This window comes from Neodiprion pinetum, chromosome 6 (genome assembly GCF_021155775.2).
Source record: "Neodiprion pinetum isolate iyNeoPine1 chromosome 6, iyNeoPine1.2, whole genome shotgun sequence".
In the NCBI taxonomy this organism is placed as follows: Eukaryota; Metazoa; Arthropoda; class Insecta; order Hymenoptera; family Diprionidae; genus Neodiprion; species Neodiprion pinetum.
In genome coordinates, this window is record NC_060237.1 from 25,898,442 (window position 1) to 25,911,386 (window position 12,945).

A 12,945-nucleotide genomic window follows, 5' to 3' on the forward strand; every position below is an offset into this window, starting at 1 on the left:
AAGGTGAAACAGTTTCACCGTCCGGCAAATCGTTGGAGAAATTTCAAATTGACTGAAAATTAATTGTTGAATGAAAAGTGCTTCGGATTAGTATCGGTTTTCCACTCTGCATTAATGTACCTGCCCTCGAGGCCACTTTCCGCGATTCGATAACGAGATATATCCGAACGCAGCTTCAATTTGAACGAGCAGTCAACTAATCGGGGGTAAAATGTTTTTGATTTAAATTGTCAAATCAAACTATCAACAAAAAAAGAAAAAGCGTTGATAGACCTGGTTTACCGTTCAAAACGTGAACGCGGACACTCGCTTTCTTCGAGTTGCTGGGCCTGCAGCTGTATTCACCGGAATCTTCCTGGTCAGTTGATTTTATCAAAAGTCTCGACGTCGTCACTTCGTTTTCCCTCTCCGTGTAAACGAATTTCCGGCTATTTGGACTGTCGTAGTTCAACACCTGAAGAGAAATAAGTAAAACAAATTTCGATATGTCGTGAGAATTCACAATCGTTCACTCATACCGTATTCTTAACACGAACTGCAATTTTTTTGCTACTCATCCCAACGATTAGTTTCAGAATTGCTCCCGTATTTTCTCCGCATCACAAAACTGAAGTGAAATTATTTCCTCCGTTGATTTGTTGCAATAAATAATTCTGCACGAGCAACAAATGTTAAATGTCAAGGTTAAAGCGATTCGTTTCTTTTTGAGCACGTATCATTACATATGTCTCATAAAAAAGAAGATTTAGATTTACTGAATGCTGAATTATTCTTATTTGCAAGAAATTCGTTGCGAAAAACTGTCCTCAATTTCCTGATTCTTCCAGACCACAAAACTTCGGATTTTCCACATTTTACCCCGACCCTGGAACGTGCCTCGCACAGTTATCGTCTGTAATATCCGTATGCAATTCGATACTCATGCCTGCTTGACAGAGGAACGTGTTCTAGCGTTTCTCTAACCGTGACCGAGTGAAACTGCAATCAATTTTATCCGTTGCACGGAAGAGAACGGGGCGGCAATGCAATACCCAGGAAGTGTTGCTAAAAGAGAAACGGAAGCGCGCGTAGAGAACAATAAGCGTCTGCGATCCATCGCAGTTGTGTGCATTACTTTCATCTTCGCGCACCGATCGTTAAGCCGATCGTTCCTAGACGTGAACAAGCGACACTCTTGTCGAACAAATGTATTATACTAGGCTGAGTTTGAATAGCGTCTATCCTAGAATCAAGTTTCAGCATCATTTGCCACTCGTGAAATCCGATACGAAATATTCGAACCTCCGATAACTCGCGATAAATGTACCGTGTATGCTTGTTCGAAAATGGTTAGAAATTTTTTTAGAGATCGCATATTGTATTCGCAATATAAATGAATGCAATTTGCGAAACAATCTTGTCGGTGAGCCTCAGACTGAAATTATTTCCTTCGTCTAAGGAAATCTTTACACGATACGACGATGTATTCGCAATTTTCCATCTGTAATTATACGTCGGAATTACAGTGATACGTATACTTGAAAAGAACGTTTCGAGGGAAAAACAAACTAACAAAGGAATGAAAATAATTACTGCCTCAATGTGTATCGATCGTTTCCTATCTAACGCAAACTGTTGTATCAGAGCTTAGCCGGCAGGCTGGTTGAAAATTGAGCACGAGAAATCCGAGATTGAGACCGAGTGGGTTGGAGAGTAAATATTGATCAGAATGATGGGATGAAATTTACGTCCACGATGAAGTTGGATGAAATAAAATTTTTTCATCTATCCTCGCGGAGAGTACGCGTCAGCGTGTTCGTGTGTTGGTGATATATAACATATACCTATATTATAAATGCAAATAAATCTGTATAAAATTTGCCTCGAAAAAAATTAATTTGTAATCATTCTGAAAATTTGTATATTTTGTTCCACGTTACACTTGGAAAATTAATTACACGTCCTAGCTTTTGCGTCACAACCGTGAGGGCAATAAAAATGTTGAACGAAAAAAGATTTCGCACACGTGAAAAAAGAATGTCAAGAAAGACGACATGAAAAAAATTGAAATAAAACCATCAACGACGGTATATTACCATAACCATTAAAACTCAAAGGGTCTCTGATCTTCGCGAAGGTTGTATAAGGTGGATAAGAAAAAATATGGTAGAATCGTAGAGAAAAATGTTGAAATTATTTCTTTCTTGAAACGTGCAGCAAAACTGGTAGCTACATCCGATCTTCCGTATACCGCAAAGATTACATGGTCGGCTCTCAAAGTAATCCAAGACAGAGAATATCCAATGGTAAGCCTCGTCGTGCGTAAAGAAGGGCGAGTGAATAAATGAATGAATGAATGATGAAATAAATACTTCCTTCCAAATCAAGAACAGAACGATAAGGTTTATCAATATTCGCATATAATACGGATAACCGTGGAGACGTTTTAAAAAATTCGCATAAATATGCGAAAGTTGTAATGTTTCAACGAATTATTGATGCGGAATTCCTTTGAGTGGTTCGGACTCGAATTCTCAAGGGACAAACCCAGGATTCTAAGATCCCGGTGAACCTCCGGCAGAAATTGTCACGAATTCCATTACAGGTGCGGGTTATATGCCGGTTGAATATCCGTGTATAGGAAATTCTTGGCAAAGCGACTGCATTGTCGTGAGACGCGTACGTGCCGTTCGCCGGAACAGGAAGACGTTTCGCTCAATCGTATTGCATAGATTGATACAAAGCTGTGGCGTATAGCGTCGCGCTTCGTTGATATATCTACAGGTACGCGAGCTCGACGATGTATTATATGCCCTATGCATCCGCCGAGTAACAGGATTGCATCGCATCACTGATTCACCTCAGTCGTATACCCAAGTATAGTGTATTTACCTTTTGATTGTAATACCAGAAAATGTATTCCAGCGGTTCGGGACTCAACTCGATGACGCAGGTGAGATTCAACGTGCTACCGGCATCGACGTAGAGGTCCGGACCACTCAGTATCCTCGCCATCGGAACTGTAAGGACAGAGATTCAGAGCTCCGAACGTCGGGTGGGAAAAAATGTTGGTGAAAAAAGTATCATCGATCATTTAGCAAAGTCCCGTAAAGAAGGAAGCGGACAGGGGGCGCGGGCTAGGATGATAAAATTATTTGAAGTGGAGTACATACACGGTTATACACTATACACCCGTAAACCATTAACACTTCATAGGCCGGGAAATAACGGCGAGATTGCCTTGCCTTAAGGCTCGTAAAAAGTTGGAAGCTTCACTGAGTTATTTCTCGCGTCAGCCATGTACCGGACTTTCAATGAGAGATTAACACCCACGCTACATCTACGTCATGCGGCATGAAACTTTTGAATTATTCGAGACGTACAAAGGTAGCTTTATCCGCCGATGAAAAACGTACACTCTCACCTACAACGCTCAGCCGAAAGGCGTGAGAAGTGACCGGTGCAGTTGATAACTGGCACTCGTAGATACCCGAGTCCCTTTCCTGGACCCATTTTATGCAAAGGGTCCATTCTGACCAGGACTTTCCTCCGGATCCGGTCGCCAGCGGCCTGTGCAGCGCCTGGAATCGCTGGTCACTCGTGTAGGTGTAAGTCCCGGTGGTCAGGATGTGGATGTCCCTGTGCCGCACCCAGGAAACCTGGAGCAAGGGGAGCGGAAAACGGGGTAAGAATCAGGCCCGGGTTCATTAGTCATTGGCGCCTGTTGGCGCCTTCGAGCTGCAGTTGTAAATTCTTGAGTAACGATAATTTCCCGAGGTTCTTTTCCCCCCTTCCGCCCCTTGTTCCCGGATAACATTAGGGCTTTGGTAACCTGCCAGGAAACATCTGCCAACGTTTGCTGCACCGATCAGTTTCGCGGGTGTCTCTGACCACTCGCCGTTCCGCGCACGTAATTCGCGATTCCATCGCTATCCCGACGAAAAATCAGCACGCGTGTTTCTGCGTGATAATCAACCGATTTCACATCGTCAACCTCACGTGAATCTGCCTACCGCTTCTTTGCTGTTTTCATTTCCGGACGGTATAATTGACTGAAACGATGGTACGATTCGGACGAATATTTTATGTGGCTATCGGGCCTGCGTCTCGGAACTTATAATTCGCGAGATTCGTGAAAAATTGGCAAACGTTGTTTTGGAATTTTGATTGCTATTATTCATATATATATATATATATTGTAAATTTTTGTTTGTTTTTGGACTCCGAAAGGACATTTATCAACGCATTTCGGGGCGAGAATTTTTCGTCCGCTATATGTATGCTCCAGGTAACCGAGACCTTACAGACTCCACTTATTTTCGTTATATCTCATGCTTGTACGACGGCTGTGTAGTCTGGACGATACATTGGAAAGAATGTCTCACTAGATCGCGATGCGATAAGTGTGAAAAATAGAGCGAGATTCTTGCCCCTTGACACGCGAATTTGTTACATCTGTTTCGTTCTCTATATCTGATCTTCAGGAGATTGAGGGAATACCCGAATTTAGAAAATCTGTCTTGTTTACGTTTTTCTTGCAGTAAAAAAACTTTTCTAAATCCTGAAGAATCGCGAAATAAAATTCGTCACTCGACGGTAATTCGAAAGTAGCGAGTTTTTAAATTTTACGATTAAAACCCGTGTAGATGGAGATGTTCGCAAGCACAGTACTCAGACACCTATATAGATTAATATACCGCCACTTGGAGATTACGGACCGAAGGAAAGTTCTCTTAAATATCGCGTTATGATCTTGAAACTTTTTGGAAATAAAAATGAGGTGGTAAGCGGCTGCAAAGCTCGACTTAATTGAATTATTTATACGAAAAACGTTACGGCCGAGAAAAGATATAATATTAAACGAATTATATACGTACGTAGTATTTGAAAAGGAGATAATATTCGTCGGTCAGAAAGTTCGTATCTCACGATATTCGTAACGTAAGCCTGAATAATAATAAATATATTTCCCATCACAATTCGCCGTACAGTCGATACGTCGTGACTAAAATTTTCCGACCTCCCGATCCGAGCCCCGCGTTTACGTATATAGTTTGAAAAAGTGAATAGAGTAAAAATATTCGTGCGGTTGGCGTTGCAGAGGGGTGCATTACCGTTCTGGCCGAAGTCCAACTTTGGTCCGAACACGGAATCTCCGATAGTAGATAAGGGAACGGCCCGAGGGTAAATTCAGACGGCACACCCCTTAGATAAACACACATGCATGGGCAATGGGGATTGGGAAGCGAGAGCGAGAGGCGGGCAAAGCTTCCCGCCAGATTTACTAGTGGAGGAAATTTCACTATCGCGATTCCCACGTTTCATCCCAACGTATCTCTTCTCCGAATGCGGTGTACCTGTATGCACTTGGTAGGTAGGTATACATAAGGCACAGGCACAAACATGTACCTAACCAATGTGAAAACCTCAGCAAACTTTTCAATTCAGACCGGTACCGTAATCCTTTCGTCAGTTTTGGGCAGCCGCTCTCACTCTCTCTCTCTCTTTCTCCCTTTCTTTCTCTCAGACAAACCAACCGATCCCCCTCGTCGGAAGACATTTCACTGACTTTAATTAGTCAAGGTGAAACGAGCCTAGAATTTCAAGGAACGGCCCATATCCGACTTAAGAATCTAATTTCTTATTCTCCTTTTTACCCTCTTCGCGTTCAATGTTGAAACTTTAAATCGTTTGCTCTTTCGTGAAATTCAATCCTGGATCATTTACCGTTTCACCTTTTTCGCATATCCCTCCCCCCCCCCCCCCTGCCCCGGCCAAAAAAAAAAACAGAAAAAGAGGATAATGGATATCCACATATCTAAACTTAAGTCACATGGTTCAAGAAAAGTGTATCTGAAGAATTGTTATTTCAAGAAGAATGACTTAAAACTTTGCGTAACTCAAGAAATAAATAGCCATGAAAAAATACTCTAGCACTCTTGATGAGAATTACACTGACCGTTCTGTTGCCCAGGTTTTTTATCCGACAGGTGAGATAGGCGGTTTGGCCAGCGAGGCTGGTAACGTTGGTGACGACGTCTAGGTCGAATTCGGGCTCGAAGCTCCTCTCCGGGTTCTTTCGAAAATCGTTCGACGACGACAAATGTTGTTCTCCGCCGCGTATCACGGTCATCGTGTCTGCACAGAGGCAACCTGAAATATCGTACAATCTTTGTCCTCCGCGACCCAAGCCCGGCTTATCCCAAAACACAAGAAAGGAATTCAGTGCACGACCGGAACGGCGCGGGCAAGCTTATTTCCGCTGGTCACTGTACTTTAATAACGAATTGATGCCCGCGTGTCCCTGCGGCTATAGGCGGCGCGGCGGTACATTTTGTCGTACCGTAAGCCGCCTGCGTAAAAACACGCACAATTCGCAAACTGAGTGCTTCTCGAAATTAGTATAATCGAATAATTTCTATTGTTATTTTAAAGCTGGCAGGTATGCTAGAATATTTCTCTGAATGAACACAATGAACCTTATCGCACGTGAAAATTTTTGAAACCTCCCTGACCTTCAACCCTTGAAACGTTTCACGCAATATCCTGTCGCCGAAACGTGTTGCCATAAAAAATACAATAAACATACGTTTCAACCACCGTAAGTTGAAATTGCGATTTTTCCACACCGTGAGAGTAGGGAATAAAATAAAATAAAATGAAATGAAATGAAAATCAAAATTGCGTAATGTTGCGTTTGGGGTTAAAACGAGCGGCAAATCGTCGAGCCCGACTTTTTTGCCGGTGTACCTACATATACCTATACGTTATACACGGACGATTGTAAGAATAAGGCGAAGTGTGCGGAGCATCACGAAGAACCTGAGAGAACGATTATACGACACGTGCCAGCCTATCGACGAAAATTATCATATTGTGAAAATCTGATATACATATACACAATATGGAACCATGCATAGAATATGGAATCGAAAACAGCCAAGGATCTTGCGATAGAATTTGATGGAACGCAACAGCTGAAATACGTTGTAATGATTTTACTAAAGAAAATCTGTACAGCAAGCTGACCTCGACGTGTTTCACGTACGTTTGCCGACAGAAAAAATTTTAATACCGTAGCACGCGGTTAGCGGCACAGCTTTTTACGAAGAGCTTGACGGAACGTTTACAGGATCGAATTACCTCGTCCGAAGTCAAGTTGGGGAACTGTCCCGGAAAAGTAGATTGAAACCTCGATACTTGTGTGAATAACAAATGACCGGCGTTTCCTTTTAATCAATCGCAAACTTCTAAGATATATCATTGTAATCTTCACACGACTCACTGCCCAAAACCTACGTATAGAAGTTCGTTTATCTCTTGGGTTCTACTTTTGCACGACTACCGCCGCAATTCGGTTCACAGCGTCGTCGAATCAGCCTACCTAAAACAACGAAAATTTCTTCATTTTTTCTTACGAATGCATACGTTATGATAATGAATCGGAAACTGCGATAAGCGTGGATAACCGGCGTGTCTGATTGCCTGCAGGGGTAGGCAAAAGGACGAGCGGAGTTCCGAAGGTTCGAGCTCCGGTTCGATCCAAATTCGGCTGGGTTAAGTAGGGCGGGGAAGACCTCGGGGGGCACTTGAGCCACTTGACGCGTTTCCCGATTGGTTAACATCGGGTGTTTCCCTTGAAGCGAATTTTCCGGCGGGATAGGCGAACGCGGGGGGCGGCGGTTAGACTGTTTTGCTTGCGGAGATCCCGCCGACTGGATTCGACACGAGTACAACGTGTATAAGCAGTCGGGAGTTCGGGGGTTCTGGGAGCTTAAATTACCCCCAGGGAGGCTTCGCCATTTTCACACTGTAAAGAGGAGGAAGTGAATGTACGTGGGAACCCATGCCGAGATTCCCCAGAGCCATTCCGAAAGAGGAGGAAGAAGAACATATCTATGAAGAAAGCTCCTCGCGAAGTGAAAATTTTCATTCGGGTAGATGCGCGAATCGCTCGAGAATTAGGCCAAAGATTTGAAAATCGTTACGCATTATTGTCCACTTGTATATCACAATATGTCCGACTTGAATATATTACAAATTGTTTAAGGTAATCAGGAGACTTCAAGGGATAAGCTTATACAGACAATCCGACTTTGGTAGGGGGCGGAGAAAGAGTTGAAATACGAGGTGATTAGTCGAGGACATAGAGTCGCGGTCCCGGTGCTGAGGCAAAAAAACCGCGGCCGCGGTTACAACGCACATTTCTCCGACAGAAGGACCGGCAAAAGTTCGCTTCAAAGCTGTCGCAAGTCACCCTGATAAGCCAAACTTTCTTGATTTTCGCTATTGTCTATCTGCTGCCGGAAGTTAAGCTCTTTGCCGTCCCCGCACTCCACACCCTTCCATCCACTCCCGATTCCACAACCGTAACGCGCCAGTTTCGGGGACGATTTTTTTCCTCTTCTCCTTAAACTAATTACACTCGTCTCGGAGATTCTTGTTGGATTAAATCCAACGCAGAATCGAGCCAAAGCGGCGACGGCCAAGGACTAGAAAGGTCGAAGAAGGGATGTATAGACACATACGTGCGTGTACGTATGTCCGTTGGAATTCCACCGGCAAATTGGACACGAGATGGAATTACTACTCTTTCGGGTCTGTGTTTATACGGCTCGGGAAAACTTTCATTTACACCGATGCTGCGGGAAAGCGAAGGGATGTAAGAGCGATACTTTGGTAACTCGGCTTACCGGGGGATTTTTTAGTTCCTTCTTCGTATTCTCATTCATTTTTTATACGAAAAGCATGAACTGTGGTTTCGATAGCCGTTACTTAAAGGCCGTTATTGGACCGGGGACCGCACAGGGTGCAAAAATAGAGCCGCGGATGTTGGCGAGGGAACGAACTTTTACTCACTTTCTTTGAAAAGTAAAGACGCGGAGTGCCTTTATGCCGAAACTTGCAAGTTTAAACTTTGGAAAAGTTGAAAACCTTGGGTTAAAATCTCTTATACGTAGATAGGTAACCGAGATATACAACGATGATGTTATCTCACAGTTCACACTCCGATAGCCTTATTTTCGTTGTACCCGTTGCGAATACGTGAAACTTGCTATTTCACGTAATAGTCAATCATCCCAGAGAAACGAGAGGGATGATAAAAAGAACTCGTTTCATGCGAGCTCGTGTACGCGTCAGAGTTTTTCTCTTTTGTAGCAGACGAAAAATAAATAAGAAGGAGAAGCGGAATAAAAGACGGGGGGAAAAAAAAATTAACGTAACGTGTAACGGTAATCCCATTCAGGTCTTTGTTCAGAGGTTAGCGTATGAGCATGTAAGCACACTTCATGCGTCCATAATACGCAAGTGAGCATGTGCGAACTGACAAAGCGCTCACTTAACGTATTTCTAGCAAGTTTTTGAGCTGGAAAAGCTCTGAATTAGTCGACTTCTAGCGTCGAATAGCTGGCTCACCAACTCCGGCTTCTCTATCCTCCTTACAATCCCCTTTGACTGGCGTTCGCCAAGAGCGAAAAAAGAGAAGAGAAACTTGATTCATCCGCCTACGTATACATGCCCTGCACCCCGACGCTTCTCCTCGGTTTAAACCCTCGCTATTACTCTAGCTTCAAAAATTTGGTTATAGGCACGTAGCTGTAACGGTTGAAGTAAAGTTCATTTGTTATAGTAGGTACCTAGAAAAATTCTGTAAAACAGGTATCGTTAAAAAAGTGTTCGAATATTGTTGGAATGATGAAAAACGAGGTACGCGTAACCATTTTGCGCTATTGTCGATCCTTTTTTGCTAATTGCAACGCAAAATCAGTTTGTGAGGTTTACTCTACTTGTTTAGTTAAGCAAGGCTTTAACGTCAATTTATTCTTGCACAAGCATTAAATTTTCGCAACAGTTACAAGAAAATATAGTAACAGTGATCGTAATGAGAAAGAATAGTAACGGATACTAGACTTTCCGGTAACAGCTAGAAAACTAATTTTCATTTTCTACCTAGAACTATATTTTTCGATTGTGGTAAAAAATGAAAATAAATAAGGACCGAGCGGTAACCGGAACTAAAAATTTCTGGCAATGCATTTATTTCTACCCTCGATTTTTTTTCGAGATTAAACTGTGGGGCCATAATTAGCCAAGCGTTTTAACGGATAATGAGAATCTCGAAGCTCGCACTGCTCCGAACGTTCCGACATTCCAGTCACGTAACTTGACACCGTGGACCAGCCTCGCTGTTGACAGCCCTCCAACGCACAATGGGCCAATCAACGTCGCGTTAATCTCCAAGGTAGCTTGATATATAAATTTAATCTTGGTTGACAACAGATCGATTCTGGATCGGTTGCCGGTTACGTGAGACTCTGCATTGAACGGCGAATGGACACCGAGGAAAGGACCCGGTGGTTGGACACGCGAGCGAAGATTGAAACGTGGAAAATCACGTTAATGAATAATTCATCTCTCTAGTGGCTCTGGGGCTAATCTGGATTCATAGTGATAGCCAACATTTGTTACCGCACCGGTCTCTAGTTGAACTGCTGGACTTGCTTCTTAGTTGTAATTGAGTACCGGTGTAAATTGGATTCATCCAGCTTGTGAAACCGTTTTAGAATTACACGTGAACGAGATTTCAAGTCACATGGCTCGAGCGTACAAGTGATATTTCGATTAATTTGTCAGACACATCTCAAGTCGAAAGTGTCTCGCTCAATTTCCCCTCACGTTTTTCCCCTATTCTTAGTGATCGGTTTGAATTTCATACGAAGAATGAAAATGCTGCGCAACAAAGGTTCGTACATTTAGCCGAGTGTTCCGTCGATTGTGATTTATGTCCAATCGTAAAGCGTGAAGTACATTTCGCATCCGCTGCAAACCCATATCCATTACTCAATCGTCCATGTCTAAAGGAATAGAATGGAAGGAAAAGAATTTCACGTGTATTCGATGGGAGAAAAAATGTTCAAAATACGAAAACAAACGATGCACGTTTTACCTTTATATGTTACGCGTAATATCCAGCTTTCAAATGTACAATTTATACCAAATTCCCTTTTTCTTCTTGCTATAATAATTTATTTCAGTGAGTATCCAACACTCGGCCAATAACTCGTATGTAAAAAAAAAAAAAAAAATACAGGGATTTCAGAGAAGTTTGACCACTCTCTGACGTCACAAAGCAATGCATTTCTTTTAGCTCTGGTTCAGTCGCTACAAAACCAACGATCATTGCGCGTAGTGATGAGATTCACATTATACAACTGCGTGAGGAATACACGCACATTTTGGAGTAATAACATAGATTATTTCAGTTTATATAGCCTTCGTCGAAATTACAGACAAGCCAAACAGGATAAAAATACTAATTATCATGTTATGCGAACTATAAGGAAAAAATACAGACCATTAAGAGAAAAAGAATATCGGACTGTTGCATCACTTCTTGTTAGTTACAAGAAACGATAATCACTGTGAAAGTGAGGTCGTACAGAATACTCCGAACATCCAGAACGGCATTCAAGATATTCCGACAAGAAGAAAACTGCCAAAGACATTTACTCGCTTGGTTACAAATAACTATATTGGTACGAAAGAAAGGTTAGTTTACATGAACTCTCCATGCAGGTAATAGTGTCTTGTTAGCGTCTTCGATGATTAAAACTTCGTCGAGAGAGCCGTCTTAGACACGTCTTTCTTCGCACGGTAATCAACAGGAGACTTCTCATTATTGTGAGACGTTAACAAAGTCAGGAGAGAATGACCCTTCACCAAAGAGCACACACTCAGATTACGCGAATACTCAATGCAGCGATTGCATTGCAACATTGGCAAGTACGGGAATGGTAATGTACTGCACCAAAGTAGGAATTCCAGGAATAATCACGACGATAAAAATATTCGTGGAACTGGCTCATGTTTCATTACGATAAAAATTATAGACCTGAAAACAATATTAACTTTATTTTTTCCAAGTGAGATTCCATGAATGTATCCTCGATATGCATGTACACGAATAAATCACGCGGGTTGTCTTATCACGTGAGCGTCTTGGTTTACTGCAAAGTGAAGTAGAACTGCTACGTGCAACTAGTTTTACTCCAAGGAGATTATAGCTTCGTTTCGAAAATGTCCGTGGCACTTAGAATGCTATTTTTGCAGCTAGTCTGCATTTTGATTATTTCGGTGACGTCGAATTATTAGGGACCGTATCATTCCTCGTCGGTCACAACGAGTACGTAGAAACAAATTCAGTAGAATGAAAATATCTTAAATTGAAACAGGAAAAAACTCTGGGGATAAAAATTATAACTTCACATCTAATTTCAGCCATTAGTTTACCGGCGGGCTATGTTCACTATCCGACCGTAAGTTCAGCCTACAAAATACATCAGGATGGACTCAGTTGGAGTAACGCAAAGGATGCTTGCATTGCCGAGGGAGGTCGCCTCCCCGTGATTGACACGCATGAAAAAGTTGGAATCGTAAATGGAATCAGGGATCCAAGCACCAACGTGTGGGTCGGTATTGAGAAAAAGTATGACGACTGGGTTACTGCCGACACACGTATCATACCGTACATCTGAATATAGTTTTGCAATAAATTTTCACGATGAGAAGTTGAAGTAGAGAGAGCGACTAACCAACGTGGAGAAAAAATTAACTGATGCGTGTTATTCAATTAATTAGAAGCACGTCTGTTGGATCTACCGTGGGAACCGAATCAGCCTGAGGGCTTCGGAGATTTTGTTGCCACGAAGAAAAGTGGCACAGGACTGAAAAACAGGCTGTGTTTCTGACCGGAACCCTACGTTTGCAAAATTCCTACAGCAACAGAAGTGCCGCAGAATAATCAGTATCAGCAACGATTAAAAAACGGGCATTACATTCCCTAGCTATCGACTAAGAGAACGGCCATAACTCGAGAGCTTTTCGGCCTTGCTAACGAATAGATATAGTTCTTCAATCATTGTGTAATTTATGTACTTGTTGATAAATGATACAATAGACATTTCA

At 42.4% G+C, this 12,945-nt stretch overlaps 1 protein-coding gene and 1 long non-coding RNA gene across 8 annotated transcripts in view; one reads left to right on the plus strand and one right to left on the minus strand.

Moving 5' to 3' along the window:
• The window catches only part of LOC124220945 (neurotrimin-like), a 232,906-nt gene that overhangs the window by 2,396 nt on the left and 217,565 nt on the right, over positions 1-12,945 (minus strand). For 6 of the 7 annotated variants that reach the window (XM_046630426.2, XM_046630424.2, XM_046630431.2 and 3 more), the window contains 4 exons: positions 5,939-6,132; positions 3,404-3,638; positions 2,872-2,999; positions 283-454 (listed from right to left, as the gene is read on the minus strand). In XM_046630426.2, the coding sequence (XP_046486382.1) occupies positions 283-454; positions 2,872-2,999; positions 3,404-3,638; positions 5,939-6,112 (709 nt within the window). In that variant the 5' untranslated portion in view covers positions 6,113-6,132. Of the gene's footprint in view, positions 1-282; positions 455-2,871; positions 3,000-3,403; positions 3,639-5,938; positions 6,133-7,122; positions 7,359-12,945 lie in introns of those variants that run through there. The other variant, XM_046630423.2, reaches the window with a different exon arrangement.
• Positions 12,014-12,913, plus strand: LOC124220955 (uncharacterized). Its single transcript, XR_006883698.2, has 3 exons — positions 12,014-12,163; positions 12,259-12,495; positions 12,619-12,913. It is a non-coding gene; the product is annotated as an uncharacterized lncRNA (long non-coding RNA).